This window comes from Canis lupus, chromosome 17 (assembly GCF_011100685.1).
Source record: "Canis lupus familiaris isolate Mischka breed German Shepherd chromosome 17, alternate assembly UU_Cfam_GSD_1.0, whole genome shotgun sequence".
NCBI classification, from domain to species: Eukaryota; Metazoa; Chordata; class Mammalia; order Carnivora; family Canidae; genus Canis; species Canis lupus.
This window is the reverse complement of record NC_049238.1, coordinates 23,892,546-23,909,153: the sequence shown is the minus strand read 5'-3', so window position 1 is coordinate 23,909,153 and position 16,608 is coordinate 23,892,546. Positions and strand designations below refer to the sequence as shown.

Sequence of the window (16,608 nt, the reverse complement as noted above, 5' to 3'; positions counted from 1 at the left end):
TTTCCTTTTAGTTATGCTTTATTTCTGGAATTTTCATATCAGTGCAAAGTGCCAGCCTAACAGGAGTTTTGCAGTTTAATCTTGCTCTACTCCTAATTCACACCTTCCCTCGAAGCTTTTCTATGGCTCTTGGTGGGAAGCTGGTGTTAAGAACAGGGATGCAATAGTAGATGTCTATTTAAACTGTGAGATATTTTTATAACTGGTGTGGAAATGAACCATCACAAACATGTCTCTGAATATTTTATGATGGGTAGTTGCCCAATCCTGTCGTATCCAAACTACCTATGGATTGATCTCGGCCCCTGGCGGGGGCCACCCTATAAATGAAACATCCCACAGGACTTTTATGAATAAATTTACAGAACAGATATGGTACAATTTTTCTCCTCCAATCCAAAAGTAGCCACTCACTAGGGTAACTTAAATCATTGCAGTAATTACTAACAAGTCCTTAATCCCAATGATACTCACTTTAGGGGTTCTCTTTAAATAAAAGCACTCCTGTTGTTTAAAATCAAAACAAATATGGCCACTGCACCTAAAATTAAGAGGAAGGGTTCTAAAGTCTTCAAAGATTAAAGCTTAACTTGTACACCACCCACCCACCCCAGTAACCTGCTTATTATGTAGTATGCTCTCCCCTGTGTTTGGTCAACCTCCTCATCCCAAAGCAAAATCATTGCCGTTAATGGGTTCCCATCTCCAGTGAACAGTGTGTTCGCTTTTCTGTAAACAATCCAATCCATCCATGTTGCTTTTTTTTCAGTTTTGCAAATACCAGTTTTTAAAAGGCAGGGAGAGAGGACCTCGTTGTTCGTTGTGGTACCTGCCAGTTACCTAAGTTAACCTAGTGATAGGACATTCTTTTGTTCATATATACTAAACTGTTATTTTTCAGTGTCTGAGGCAAAATCATCACAAAGAAGTTACTACTGGTGAATTCAGTTATCTCCTGGTGTAGATCGGGTCAAGTTAACTAAGCCAGAATGTCACCTCATCAGTGCTAAGTGAAGAAAGCCATAGCTACTCAAAGACATAACCTGTGTTTACGTTAAAACTAAGACAAGATGATTACTAGACCAGGGTCAGTGGAAAATAAGTAGTATTGCACCAATGCAAGACAAAATATACTTTATTGTGACAGCAAATGCACATAGTGCTGCAGGTAAGGCATGCTACCAGGGATCTGCATATCATCAAAGGCCAGTATGGAAAATGAATGGGAATGAAAGCTGTTTCTTAAAGCTTGAAGATTTATTCCATGGTAAAGGAAAGCTCATTCATGTCCACTTATCTCAAATGCAATATTATACACCTACTTAATCAGAGACCTGTGCCTCTAACCAAGAGCCGAAGGCAAAGAGGAGAAACTTAATCTTAACTGTACTCAGAAGTCACTTCTAATATCAATGACAAAAAGATTTTGCTAGTTGAGGCAAACATCCTTTCTAGACAAAGACCTAGAGATTGAGCACTCAAACATCCATTCATACATTTAAATAATGAGCCAATTTTAATGTCATTTATTCCATCAGAAACAAATACTAGAATATCTAGAAATAGATTGGATAAAGAAACATTTATATTTTAATACTTCATAATGTTGTAAGTTTGGGGCTAAAATAACACCCTGAGTCAAATTTGATCCCTGAAAGGACCAAGTACAGTTTTAATTTCAATAGCCGAACTTCGGAGGGAAGATCTGAGAAAATAATGCTAATGACAGATCTAGCCCTTTGATGAAACTATTAGGTTCTACAGACTTGTCAAAATCAACACAAAACTGAGAGGCTGAAAACGCTTTGCAAAGCATTATTTTTAGATAGCCTCCTCCAATTTCCCCTTCGTTTAAAACAGATGCAGATGAGAGGCTTTCTGCATGAACGCACACTGGCATTCTGTTCAACTCTTTTCTAAACAAGGTACTATGGATTTAAACAGTATGCTTTAATTTAAACAAAGTAATCTCTTATACACAATTTAGCTCAAGAGAGGAAAAGAAACACTATCATGAAAATTACTTATCAAATACTCCACTTTTCTTTTAAAAGGTGTTTTTAAAAGCAACACAGGACCAAAAACATCCAACTATTACTTTATTTATATTACTATGCTTAAGTTACATGGAAAAGACAACCAAGCAGTTCTGCCCCATTTCAGGAAAAGTTTCCAATCAACACCGATTAGATGGTGACAAATAACTAGGAATGGTGACGTCTGTGGGTCAAGACTGACAAGGAAGGATGGGCTCTGGTGCCACGGTTCATCTCTGACAAGAACATGGCACAGCGGCCAGCACAAGCCATCTAACACTGAACCTTTAGCGCTGGTCGCAAATCTGGACCTCTTCCCTGAAGCTAGCAAGTCAAGTGAAATAACTGGGTTTAAAAAAAAATGTTTTAAACGAAGCCCAAGTAAGTTTAAAAACCATGCTCTTGACACATTTTCCTTTCAAAATTTACACAAAACACACTTTTTCACTCCAATAGCCCAGATTTTTTTTTCCCCTCACATAGCCCATCAGGTAGCTGCAGACAGACTATTCTGCCTCAAGATGTAAACACAGGGAAAAAAAAAAAAAATTAACGGCATCTGCATAATACTCTCTCTACACACTGCTGCTGGATGGAAAATTGGAAATTAAAAAAAAAAAAAAGAAAGAAAAGAAAGAAAGGTTCCATCTTAGATTCTCACAACCTCTTGTTCCGCAGTTCATGAATCCGACCCTGATGCTAAGGTGACAGTGTATGTAAGTAGATTTTTGTTTTCAGTGAAGGAGACCTGGGAAAAGATGGAGTTATCTCTTTTTCTTCAAGAGTTATCAGATGGTACATGCTCCTCGAAGCCCTCACTCTCTCGTACTAGAGCGCGTTCCAGGATCACACGGCCTTCCTTATAGCGCTGGCTGTCTTCAGTGGCAAACTCATAGATCCATCCGAGTTTGCTATTGCAGTTCTTGCAGCTCACATCTCGAACCATGTGGCGGCCAGTGAGCATGACCCGGTCCTGAACTTCACTGTATTGCAGGTTAACTACCTAAGAAACACAAGAACACAAAATTGCCAATCCCTGTAAGTTCTGTGCCAAAAAAGCACATGTTGTTTTGGTTGGTGCAATGTCAGAAAGGCAAAGAGCAGTCGTCACTTTAGTCAAACCTACCATACCCTTCCCCAGAGCTATTTTAGGAAGCTGCCCAGAGAGGCAAACATCTGGAAATTTTTTTTTTTTTAATTTTTTTTTTAATTTTATTTATTTATGATAGTCACACAGAGAGAGAGAGAGAGGCAGAGACATAGGCAGAGGGAGAAGCAGGCTCCATGCACCGGGAGCCTGACGTGGGATTCGATCCGGGGTTTCCAGGATCACGCCCTGGGCCAAAGGCAGGCGCCAAACCGCTGCGCCACCCAGGGATCCCAACATCTGGAAATTGTACTGCACTGTCATCTAATACAATCTTGCACTACTGTACCCTGCATGTACTGCCTTACCTGCAAGCCACACTCTTTACACACACTAGTTACATTTCTGTTGCAGTGAAGAGTCCTCAACCTGGCACCATAAAATGTTGATTTGGGTCCAACTGTTATTCACCATTCAATGAGGAGTTCAAATAAGGCTACCAATGAAAGAGAACCTGGTATACAATAGGTATTCCACAAAAAAAAAAAAAGTTTGCCAAATTTGTTTCTGGAAATATATTTTATATATAAACCAGCTAGGTCACACTAGGCCTACTAAATTGTGATATACAGTTTTCAACTGAGGTCAAATAATCTGTGAAAAATTTCCAATGATTCTGAATGTCCAACGATCCTCTAAGCTTTACATTTCTGTAAAGGGCCAGATAGTATTTCTGGCTTCGAGGGCTATATAATCTTTAACTATTTATATTTAGCTCTAATATTGTAGCACAAAAGCAGCCATAGGCAATACATAAATGAATGAGCATGCTGTGCTTTATTAAACTTCATTTATAACAAAGGGTAGCTGGCCTGCCATAGTGTACCAATTCCTGCTCTATATGTAAAGAAAGATCAATAGGTATACACTATCAATTCTTTGAGAGACAAGCTGATTTCTAAATGGAAAAAAGGGGTGGTCCACTGGGGAAGTTGAGCTTAACTTTTAAGAGCAGTATCCTAGACTAGTTGTCTCTCAGCCTAAAAGATTGGGAAATTCAACTCTACTAGTACACATTAGACTCCAGGAGGCAGAATCACATCAACCAATTTTAAAAGCAAGCCAGAAATTAGAGAGGCAGGCAGACTAGTCATTAATTTGTAAATCAGGAAACACTTTTCCTGTTGGCATGCAATAAACCACAACATAATCAGGATGATTGGTGAACATAAATTAGAGCAAGGGAAGTTGGTTAGATGATCTTTATTCACTTGCACTGTCAAGCTATGAAAGCTTAATGCAGCTATCTCCCTAAAAGGATAAATCAGTGATATGGGAAGAGAGGTATTTCTGCCCCTTCTTCCATAGTCTGTGAAGTCACTACTAAATTATTCTAAATGTTCTGAAGCAATAGAGACTACCCTACTTACTGTAACACAGTCTTTAAACTTCCACAGTAAAAAAAAAAAGAAAGAAAGAAAGAAAAGAAAAAGCAATAAAAAAGATAAATATCACATTCTAGTAATGTCTTCCTGAGATCCCATTTCTACGTGCAGATTGTAGCTCTCCTTCTGACTCTTTCTGGTATCTTCAAGCTCTGAGGGATATTCTGGTACTGCTGTCATACGTATCCACTGAACCCACTAGGGAAATGCAACTGGTTTTCCCACCAACCTTGTTAAAAAGAAATGCTCTGCCAGTGGCACCTGTGAACCGAGTAGAGATGAGTTCTGAGCGGTTGGTCAGGATTGTGTCACAGTTTGCACAAGAAAACAGACGGGTACCACCGATATGATCAAGGAAAATTCTGCCCATTTTTTTAGCTGAAGTTCTAAAAACCTAGAAGCAAACAGAAAAGGACAAGAAAGCATTATGATTAAGAAAAAAATTGTTGGTATTTACTTGGTGGGGATAATAGACAACTATATATATATAAACAAAATATAGGCGATTTCAGCTTTGGGACTCCATTTGGGAAGTAGCTCACTCTATACTAAAGGATCCAAGGTTCATGCACTGAACAAATAAACAGGCATATCAAGCTAAGAGCTGTTTAGAAGCAGTGAGCCAAGGAAGCAAACATGTTTAGGCAAGGCCAGAACAATATCACTTCTCTTTTGGTTGGTGTGAAAAACGCAGGAAGAAAACACAGAATCAGAAACCAAATAATGAGAAGCATAGGCAGAGATGGGAGAAAAAAGGCTTCACCAAAGTGTTAAGTATACATTCTGAGCATATTAATTTAGGAAAGACTTGTGGGGCATGCGTGGTATGATCACAAGAGTAGAAAAAGAGGCAATCAGAAAATAAGAAGAGGGTAGTTGTGGTTAGGAGCACACAGCTCTGGTCATCAGGTACACTCCCAACCACTTAGGGGCATTGGTACTAACTTCAGTTAAGTTGGAGTCTGTGGAGCACTGAACTCGGTGCCTTTCTCACTTCAAAACTGTCACAACAACTCGGTGAGGTTATCACCCCCATTTCATAAATTATCCAAAGTTATTAACTGATCAAAGGTCACACCGCTTTCAAGTACAGACAATCATGGCTGGAATGCAGTTTACCCACCCGAAAGCCCAAATTCTCCCATTACCCTGGTATAAGACTAGGAAAACAAGCACAGAAAAGGGAAAGATAAGCCATTATTACATAACTTATATTTCAGAAATCATACTGATTTAATAAATCATGGAAGTGCTAAAACACTGAAAAAAGAAGCTTTGAAACCAAATTCTGAAACAAGGATAATCACTTCAGTATTTCAAAAGAGTTAATATGTGCAACTCCTAGAATTCACAGCAATTAATCCTCTTAAACACTATTTTTTAAAGATGTAGATATAGTCAAGAATATACTATAGTTCTCATTAAAAAAAAATTTATTCCTGGTATAGTATTAGCCCTGAGTTTCAAATATTTATATCACATATCCTTAAAACGGCATGCAGAGCTGATATAGCTGCCACTATGAAAAAAAAAACCCTACAATCTATGTCTGTAATAAGAATCCACTGTCATTTTAAATTTGGGAAAATTTCATTACAAATTAAAAAGGAAATTTCATCATTCCTTCGTACATCTGTGAACTGTCTTAGTTGTTAGGCAGTTCTAATAAGTTGTTAGGCAGTTCTAATACCAGAAAAGTCATTATCACAAAGATCATTAGGACTTTCATTAAACATTCCAATATGGAAGATCAATGAGAATGAAAAACAAATGGTAAATACAATTAAAATTTGTGGCTATTGAAAGGAAAACCATTGCACATTAACAAACATGTCAATGAATAAAACCTGGATGAAAACAAGACTTAAGAAATGATATTTAGCTTTTTGATTACATTTCTGCAAAATGACAAAAGGTTAAGAGTTCTAATTGTTTCCCAGACTTTAAAATGATAGCATTCCGGTTTTTCAGATGCTTAAGAGCACAGTATTTGTTAAAGGTCAGAGATTGCAAATTTTAGGCCTGCAGGCTGAACTCATTTGGTAGCACAGGGAGACAGCAATCAACAAAACCACTCTTCTGTTACAAAACATATAATTTGGCCCATTTTTTTTATTAATAAAAAACATGTGGGCCACCATTAAACATGAGAGAATTCGTTGAAGAGCTTTTTTTTTTAAACAATGGGGAGATTTGGCCCATGGGTCACGTGTTCTCATATGGCAACAATGACTGGAGGTGAGTGGTAGCTAGGACTCCGCCAAGGTCACACTGGGTCTGCTCAGTCACCACACTCTGCATCACATAATTATCTTCCACCTTGTAAGACACTTGAGTTTATGACTCTTCATATAACCACAGCATACAACACCTGTAAACAGGTGATCTGGGTCATGTTTCTTACTGCTCATCAGCTACAGAAAGTAATCCACAGCAAGGTTTTACAGTCTCACCTCTCAAGATGCAATCCTCAGATTCTGTATTTCTCTGAAAACCAGGAAAGTGCAGTGATTCAGCCTCCTGCTTGGGCTTCTGGGACTCATTACTTTAAAACCAATTTTCCTTCAAAAAGTTCGTATCATAACTTCAACCATAATGCAGGAATAACTAGAGGTCTTTGAACTGGCCACGGCAGACAATGCTGCTGTGGAAAACATACTACTGGACTTCAAAATGAACTCTCCCTGTACCCTCTACCTGCATCATTCTATCTTTGACTCAAAATTACAATATAGCTGTGACCATTTGCTACTGGATACAAGTAAGCTCTTTATTCCTAAATGGGGTAAACAGATTTAACATGCTTTCTCTTCCTTGCTTCAAATTCAGTCTATTTTTTACTTTTACCCAAGTATTTTTACTGGATTCAATTATATGACTCATTACCAAGACCAAAAATATCTGTGCAGAATCACTATTCCTAGTTGTGGTTTCCATTTATAGAGTACTATATATGTATATAAAACTGTAAAATTAGTTATTTGCCAAAAAGATAGGCTAGAATACCATGGAATCTAGAAAAAGCAAACAAAACCTCCCTTTCTGTCAGAAGTGGAAAAATCTCTGCAAGGTCATTGGGTTCTAGGTGTTAAGCCTTAGTTTTGCAGGGCTAGAAACTCAACCTACTAGTGACTCACACTATCCAAATTCTCAAGAGGCTGATATCAATCAGAATGCCACGTTATTTAAGGAGGAAGGTCATTAAAAAGCTAAGATGTGGGATTCCTGGGTGGCGCAGCGGTTTAGCGCCTGCCTTTGGCCCAGGGCCCGATCCTGGAGACCCGGGATCGAATCCCACGTCGGGCTCCTGGTGCATGGAGCCTGCTTCTCCCTCTGCCTGTGTCTCTGCCTCTCTCTCTCTCTCACTGTGTGCCTATCATTAAAAAAAAAAAAAGCGAAGACGTAACTTCTGAATTAGGTTTCTTTGGATCTGGAGGATATACTGAACTCTGCCTTAGACCTAGTAATTATTTAGTGTCTACACTGTATGGGACACTGCATTTGGTACTTCATATACACCACATTTAATCTGGACAGTTTTTCAAGGGTCACCCTACTTTTGTAGAGGAAGAAATAAAGTCTATGTGATGGGGCCTGAATAAAACCTTGCTCCAGTTCTTTTCCCTCTACTCATTCTATAGTGACTACAGGGTTACTAGATTCATGGTCTTTCTCCCTCAGATTTATCACGTACCCTTTCTGCCTCTATGCTGTTCCTTCCTGTATTTCCTTTCCTGGTTGGTGGCCAGTTCGAATTACACACTCTCCTAAACTAGTAAAACTTGGCAACCTCTCACAGAAATTGAAAAACTAACAATACTTCCTAAATCCATTTTCAGAGGTCTTTCCTCCTTCCCTGTCAATGTCTTAATTCAAATTCTCATCCCTTCCAGATAAACCTCTTGTGGGCAGAGAATGTGTATTAAATGCAACGCACATTCACAAGGTGTCCCTACATTTGTGTTAAACTGAATAGCGCTATAAAAATAAGGTCAAAGGCATGTGCTTTTTTTTTTTTTTTTTTAAAGAGAGGGAGAAAGAGAGAAGGGGAGGGAGGGGCAGAGAGAATCCCAAGCAGTCTCCATGCCTAGCATGGAACCCACTCAGGGCTTGATCTCCCAACTGAGAACACACCTGAGCCCAAACCGATTGAGCCACCCAGGCACCCCACCATCTCTAAGAGCTCTCTAAAACCACTCCTCTACAAACTTTGAAACTCTTTTTCTGACAGAGTATAGCTCATTCTTGTAACAAAAAAGTCCCCAGACTTTTTAAAGGAATAATTTATATACCATAAAGTTTAGCTACTGTAAGTATACAGCTGAATAATTTTTAGATTTATAAGGTTGTGCCACTTTATATCACCAGAATCCAGCTTTAGAATATTTCTATCACCTCCCCCAAAATTCCCACAAAGCCCTCTACAGTCACAGGCAACCAGCGATCTATTTTCTATTTTTGTTTTTAGATCCAAAATATTTCCCAGATATGTTAGACTTAGTAGACATCCAGATCTCTTCAGTCACATATTTTAAAAACACCTTAAAACTGAGCTGCCTTTACAGATGACTAATGCTCTCTGTTGTTCCTAGGGGTACCTTACTGTGTCTCTCAGTAATAAAATGAATGCTTTGGGATCTGTCAGTGCTGACGTTCAAGTTTCTAACCAAAACTAGGGCTAAACTCATTATAGCTAAAGCTTTAAGATGCTTTCTTCCTTTTTAACATTTCAAGCAAAACCCAGTCATTTAATAATCTTAATTCTAGTTAGTATCATTTCCCACGTTTTATAAATAAGGCCTCTTTCGTACTAACTTTTCTTGGTTCCAGATTATTAAAATCCTTAAAAGCTTCAAATAAATACCAAACGTGGTTGTTTACTAGGAGCCTATTACCAGTTTATCTGAAATTAATGGAAACTGAAGGGCTAAAGTTAAAAATATAAGTGAAATTCACAGATGATCTAAAGATCACATTTTAGTAATTGTTTCAGTTTCCTTCCCCTTCAATAGTACACTTAGCTACCTAGAACTTTAAATTTCTATTTTAATAGGAGACTCTGGTGAAGCAATCACATTTTTGAACATCTACCTTTTAATACAATCTTTTAAAAATTTACAGAATATGTAAGAGGGAAAAAGTTTTGCTTTGAATAATCCATGAAATACAGTATCTCCAGGAATGTATTTCAGATGATGCTGGAACAATGTGGGGGGTGAGGTTAGGGATGCCAACCACGCCCCCAACCTTGCAGTCAAAAATCTGCATATAACCATTGACTCCCCCAAAACTTAATAGCCTATGGTTGACCCGAGTGACATACTGACAAAATAAATGTGTCAAATAACACCTTTTGTATGTTGAATGCATTACAGTATTCTTACAATAAAGCTAGAACAGAAAACTTTATGAATAAACACATCCACAGTACTATATTTATCGAAAAAATTCACGTATAAGCTGACCCATGCAGTTCAAACCTGTGTTCTAGGTCAACTATTTCAAAAATCAGACAATGTGGACTACATTTTAATTGAGATTTAAGGTTTTTTTTTTTTTTTTTAAGTTTAGGTTTACAGTATAAAAACAAGATTTTTCTTTCAGAAATTCATAAAAGGCAGGTTTTTGAATGGGTAGAAGTTTTGGGTTCCTTTGGGTAATACCAAGGAGTACATTACTGGATCATAAGCTAGGTTTGGTTTTTTTAAGAAACTACTACATCTTCCAAAGTGGCTGTAGCAATTTACATTCTCACCAATAAGGAATGAAAGTTCCTGTTACTCTATACATCATCTTGAGCATTTGGTGCTGTCAGTATTCAGGATTTTGGCCATTTCAATAGGTGGGTGTGCAGTGGTATCTCATTGTTTTAGTTTACATTTCCGTAATGGCATCTGATATGGAACATCTGATATGGAGCATCTTATATGCTATTTGCCATTATGTTGCGTTTTTTAAGAGTTCTTTGGATATACTGGATAAGAACTTTATCAGATGGCTTTGCAAATATTTTCTCTTAACCTGTGGCTTATTTTCTCGGTTTCCTGATGTCTTTTGCACAGAGGTTTTTAATTTCAATGAAATCCATCTTACCAATTCTCTCTTTCACGGGTCATGCCTTTGGTGTTGTATTTAGAAAGTCACTGCCATATACAATGTCATCTAGATTTTTTCCTATGTTATTTTCTAGGAGTTTTATAATTTCGCATTTTACAGGTAGGTCTGTGATTTTGAGTTAATTTTTGTGAATGAGGTATAAGGTCTGTGTCTAGATTTTTCTTGATGTGGAGGTCCAGTTGTTTGTTTTAGCACCGATTATTGAAAATACTATTTCAGTTCTACTGTATTGCCTTTGCACCTCTGTCAAATATCAGCTGATGATAATTATGTGGATCTATTTCTGAGTTCTCTATTCTGTTCCATTGATCTATTTGTCTATTCTTTGGTCAATATCATATTGCCTTGATTACTGAACCTTTATATTAAGTCTTAAAGTCAGGTGGTCAGTCTTCTGACTTTATTTTTCTCCTTCAATACTGTATTGGCTATTCTTTCACCTCTCTATAGAAACTTTAGAATCAGCTTGTTGATATTCGTATAGTAACTTATTGGGATTTTGATTGGTGCTGCATTGAATCTAAAGCTGGGAAGAACTGGTATCTTGACAATACCTACCCATGAACATGAAGACTACATTTCATTCTTGATTTCATTCAGAGTTTATTTTCTTCATATAGATCTTGTAGACTTATACCTAAGTATTTAATTTTGGAGGGATGCTAGACACTATTGTTTTTAATTTCAAATTCTACTTGTTCACAGCTAATATATATGCAAACACATATACATATCACATAGACATACATGTACACACAGACACACACACACACAAAATCAATGACAAATAAGGTACCTTGTTCTTTGGTTCATTGCTATATATTTTCCTTAAAAGGAGGGGTCAGCCAACTAAGGCCTGTGGACAAAATTCAGCTCACCACTGATTTTTGTATGACCCACAAGCTAAGAATGGTTTTTATGCCTTTAAATGGTAGGAAAAAAGACATCAAAAGATTATTAGTAACACATAAGAACTACGTGAAATTCAAATTTCAGTGTCCATTGATAAAGTTTTATTGGGACATAACCACACCTATTTATTTATACTGGACAGCTCTCTCACTGCCATGGCAGTTTGAATAGTTGTGGCTGAAATCTTATGGCTTGTTAAATTCACAAAATTCACTATCTGGCCCCTGACAGAAAGTATGCTGACCCCTGTTAAAAACTCTCTGAAGGACGCCTGGGTGGCTCAGCGGTTGAGCATCTGCCTTAGGCTCAGGACGTGATCCTGGGATCCAGGATCAAGCCTGCATCTGGGTCCCTGCAGCCTGCTTCTCCCTCTGCTTGTGTCTCTGCCTCCCCCCCCCCCCCCCAATCTCTTGTGAATAAATAAAATCTTAAAAAAAAAAAAAATCTCTCAGATAGTGAAAAGGGCTTTTCACTTAGAAAGTAGACAGTTGGGACATCTAGGTGGCTCAGTGGTTGAGCTTCTGCCTCTGGCTCAGGGCCTGATCCCAAGGTCCTGGGATCAAGTCCTGCATCGGGCTTCCTGCGGGGAACCTGCTTCTCCCTCTGCCTATCTCATGAATAAAGAAAATCTTTGGGGCGGGGCGGGGGGAAGTAGACAGTCTTTCTCAGTAAAAAAGTAAACTTAGTTGGCACTCAGGTTTAAGGATTAACAGGAGTATTTTGCACAGGATCAATTTAATCCTGCTCGCCTTTTCTTCACAGGTTTTTCTAGCTAAAATCTTTAACTTTCTATAATCAGATCAGCTCTAAAAAGATTACAAAAATCAATAATATATACCAAGCTGCTACCTCCTTCTCTCCTTATCCCCAGGATTTAAACAATGTGGCCCAAATATTTGAATTCTGGAGTCAGACAGCCTGGGTTCAAATCTCAGCTCTGGCCCTTTAAAGCTGTGTAAACTCTGGATAAGGTATCCTCTGCTTCTTCAACAATATCCATCTCTGAGTTGTGAGAATTCAATGCAGATAATCCATTATGAGAATAGTGCCTGGCACACCACAAATATTAAACAAATGCAATAAAAGTAGATTTCCTTCTTCCACGTTCCCCATCTTAACTTCCCCGTCCTATTAAAGAAAACATGAAAAAATATGAAACAATTAACCCGCTTCACCTCCTGTTAATTACCACAAAGCTAAGCAATGAGGTGACAGAAATAACAAGCAAAAGTTAGAAACCTTCTGAAGCATCTCAGATTCTCAGTGTCATAGTTCTAGCCCTTCCTGTAATTAACAATCCAGTTGGGATCCAACCCTGGCAAGTAGAATTGGCCAAAGAAACCATCATACAGTCCAGCCCTAAAAATACCAGGGAGAATAGCAGGTATTGATTTGCATCTCTAAGGATCCACTGATGAGAAAAACGCCTGTTCACAGACTTTTCCTCTGTAAAGCAATGGTTTCCTCAGGGCACTTCCGCAGAACACAGAACAGATAATACTGGTTCACTACCTATTGCTGGACAAGCGAGCAGGGCTTTTCTGATGCCAGGAGGTGGTTGGCAGATGTAACCCACAAAGACGCTCTACAGCAGGGAACTGAACATGCAGAGGCCTAGGGCAGAAAGGGTTCAAGAAATCTGCCCTTCCAGAGAAGACTGTGTTTTGTAATGGTTCTGGTAAAATGAAAACATGCTGAAGCATGTTTGTTTATCTGTTTTTCAGTCTCTCCTCTCTCTAAGACAAAGGAAGTCATAAAACCTAAAGACTTTTAATCGTGCTGGGTTGATTACTAGAATTAACATTTAATGCTATTATTCTCTCATCAACTATTTTCATACTGACTTGTGACTAAACTCTTGAAAACCTACAAGGGAGAAAATAAATTGAGTTCCATCCATAAAACCAATTTACCAATTTTTGTACAAAATATTTACCAAGCCAAGGTTTCAGTGACAAGACAAAGCTCTGTTTTCCTCTTGTTAATTCTCTTGCAATACCCGACTAGTTTCCTTTGCTGTATCAAATGATGTTCTGGTTGTGGAATCAGGTCTTCAATGGGCAGTAGCTTCTATATTTTTGTTTTGGTTCTTCAAATAATTGCCTTTGTTGTTGCTGAATGCTTTCCAGGTTTACTATATTTCTATAATACTTATTGTTTAGTCATCACTAGAAAATAAGAGTAATCATGTAACTCAGTGAGTCAGCTAAACAATCCGAGTTGGTAATCTCCCCCAAACACCCATTGGCAAGACAAATTCGAGATCTGTCATTTGTTATGATGAAATACCATGAGTCAAAAAAACCTTACTGGGTGGACTGGAGTAAATATTAACCGTCTGGTTTCCTAATTCAGGTGTCAAGTAGCAAGTTCATGTCATAGCTAAGGTTCAGTTTCTACATTACCCAGGTATTAGCACACCGGATTACCAGAAAAATGGATAATGATTTATATAGCCATTTAGGCTCTCCAAAACCTAAAATGGTATTTTGGGTGCAAGTGTACTTAGGACTATCTTCACATCCATGAATATATTTAGAACTAGCTTTCACATCTCATGCACATAATTTAGGGCTATGTTAGGACTATGTTGGAGGGTAGTGTCTAATTTAATATCTTCTTTTTAGACTTAATTTTGGCTTTATTTCCCTTCCCTTTTAATGGTTTCTAACCCTTTTTCTCTCTCCTACCACTTAAGTAGAGCAAAAGGCAAATAAAGTCCAGAGAAAAGTCCTTGATGACCCAACCAGATATTATTTTTAGAAGTCACATGTTACTAACCTTTTTAGAAAAACTGTTTTCTCAGAATCTGATTTCCTAAGTTCCCCTGTACAGAAATAAATAATTTACTTGAACACATTTTATTATCTCCTTCTCCTATAGGTAAGATAGTTGCTAGAGATCAACTTAAAAAGAAAATCAACCAGTAGGCCTGTATTGTCGGGCACTGAGCTGGGTGAGGGCATGATAAAGTTAGGCATCAGTCCTTTCCAAGGAGGCACGTTCTACCTGGTGTTCCAGTACATACCCAGAAAGATGACAGATATAAGCGGAAACGTACATTGTGTGCCAAATTCCACCTTCTATTTTGTAAATGCTCCAGGCCGAAGTTTTTCCTCCTAGGCTTGTCTGCCCAAAAGCTCTCCTCCCATTTTGTAGGTCTAAGCAATCCCGATCCACTCCACAGTTACCTATTTCTTCTTCACTGCCCTATTTTTCAACTCCTGCGACACTCATTTCCTACTTTACTAACAATTAAGTTTGCACTGTTACTCGACTTTGTCTGCCTAGGACTTTTCACTAGGCTACAGGCTTCTCGAGAAAAGTTCTCAGTAACCCCCTTAATCTAACACAGCACAAATAACGCAATAAAGTTTTAGGAAAAGAATCCACCAGGACACTTCACATCTGGCAGAAATATTTACCCCGGGGAACACTTGGTGTGTATTTTGGTTCGTCTGCGTCGGAACGCCGCGGCAACACTGTAGACACGGCCACGACCAAGTGAGCTAATATCCTATTACACCCCCCCCCCACCCCCGCCCCGGACCTCAGTGACTTCACCAGCAAGTCTAGTTTTCCAAAAACAGAGGGTTAGCTAGCCTGAGGTCGCTTCAGGTTTTCCATCTGTCAAGGAGACCTGGAATAAAAATCCTCAGATTACCGACAGGGCTCTGTAAACAGAAGAAGAAGAAAAAAAAAAAAAAGGTTTAAAAATACATGAGCTCGTCGTCCACCTTCCCGGGCTCTCCCTCGGAGGGGGGGGTTACTAGGCGTCAGGACGCAACAGCTCTTCGGGGAGCAGTTCCGCCTCGCGGCTCCCGAGCGGCTCCCAATCCGCAGTGCGCGGCGCGGCTACCCGGACGGCGGGCGGCGTCAGGGGGGTGCGGGCGGGCGTGCGCACGCCCACCCCGCCCGGCGAGGCCGCCCGAGCCGCCCCAGCTGGCCCCAGCTGATTGCGGGCACGTGACGCCGCGGGCCAATCGGGAGGGGCCGGGCCGAGCGCCGCGCGGCCTCCTCCCGCAGCACAGGCGCGGGCCGGAAACAGCTGAGCGGGCGGCGGCGCGGGGTCCCGGCGGCCCGGGGGCGGCCCGGCAGGCGCCCCCCCCCCCTCCGCGCGGCCGGCGGGGCCCCGCGCCCGCGCCCGCCCCTGGGGCCCTGGCGGCCGGCGGCCACCCGGCGCGGCAGACACAAAGCCGGCGGCCCGCGGCGGTGACCCTGAGAGGCCGGGCCGGGGCGCGCCGCGGCGGGATCGCGGCCCCGGAGCTCTGCCTCGACGCCCGGCCGGGGGCGCGGCGAGGGCGCGGTGGGGCCGCGGCGGGCAGGCCTCGGGGCGGCCGCGGCGGCGCCCAACCCCGGCGCGCCCCCGACACGGCGGCGGGGACGCGGCCCGTGGGGGGGGGGGGCGGGGCGGCCGGGCCGTGCCGGGGCGCGGGGCTCGGGGCGCGGGGCGGGGGCGCCGCCGGCCCAACTGGCCGCGGAAGGGCCTCCCGGGTGCGGGGCGGGGGCGCGGCCGCCGGGCTGAGGGGTCGCCCCGGCTGCGCGGCGGGGGAGGGCCGACGGCGGCCGCCGCGCCCGGGCCTCACAAAGAGGAAACCGAGCAGCCGGGCGGCCGCAGCCCCGCAGCCCCGCCGCCCCCCCGCCCCCCCGAGGCGGCCGCGCGGGGACCCCGGGGGCAGCGCGGCGAAGAAGAGGCACTTCCTGCCTGGGCCCCCCGCCCGCCCTCGGCGCCCCGGGCCGATCCCGGAGCGCCTCGAAGCCGTCGGCCCCGGAGCCTCCCCGGCGCCCCCAGGCTCCGAGCCCGGCCCTCCCGCGCCCGCCGCACTCACCCAGAGCGGCTGTGAGGCCCGCGGCCGCCGGCGGCTGTAGCTCCTCAGCCGGGATGAAGCCCCTCGGCCGCCCGAGTCTCCGGGTTTAGTCAGGCCCCGGCCTTGGCCCCGCCTCTCCCCGGGTGGGCCTCCGCGTCAATCACTCGGCGCGGCCCCGCCCCCCCGGGCCGTCGGCTCTCCCG

General features: G+C 41.9%; 1 protein-coding gene across 5 annotated transcripts; it reads right to left on the bottom strand.

The window, feature by feature from the left end:
• Nucleotides 1–1,117: 1,117 nt before the first annotated feature.
• On the bottom strand, nt 1,118–16,582 carry YPEL5 (yippee like 5). 5 transcript variants are annotated; one of them, XM_038561186.1, is made up of 5 exons: nt 15,318–15,334; nt 14,379–14,424; nt 13,534–13,765; nt 4,798–4,962; nt 1,118–3,039 (listed from the first exon to the last, which is right to left on the bottom strand). In XM_038561186.1, exons 4-5 carry the CDS (start codon nt 4,936–4,938, stop codon nt 2,815–2,817), a joined length of 366 nt encoding a protein of 121 aa, XP_038417114.1. In that variant the 5' UTR covers nt 4,939–4,962; nt 13,534–13,765; nt 14,379–14,424; nt 15,318–15,334; the 3' UTR covers nt 1,118–2,814. The 5 variants fall into 5 exon arrangements, with proteins under 5 accessions (XP_038417114.1, XP_038417113.1, XP_038417116.1 ...); XM_038561185.1 differs by lacking the exon at nt 15,318–15,334 and adding an exon at nt 15,023–15,077; XM_038561188.1 differs by lacking the exons at nt 13,534–13,765; nt 14,379–14,424; nt 15,318–15,334 and adding exons at nt 5,692–5,728; nt 16,427–16,539.
• Nucleotides 16,583–16,608: the final 26 nt, after the last annotated feature.

What these genes read in the sequence shown, in the direction of transcription:
- YPEL5 (XM_038561184.1), bottom strand. Translation starts at nt 4,938, where the DNA reads ATGGGCAGAATTTTCCTTGATCATATCGGTGGTACCCGTCTGTTTTCT. An exon ending in GAGCATTTCTTTTTAACAAG is followed by an intron (nt 3,040 to 4,797) that starts GTTGGTGGGAAA and finishes TGTGTTTCTTAG; the next exon opens with GTAGTTAACCTGCAATACAG.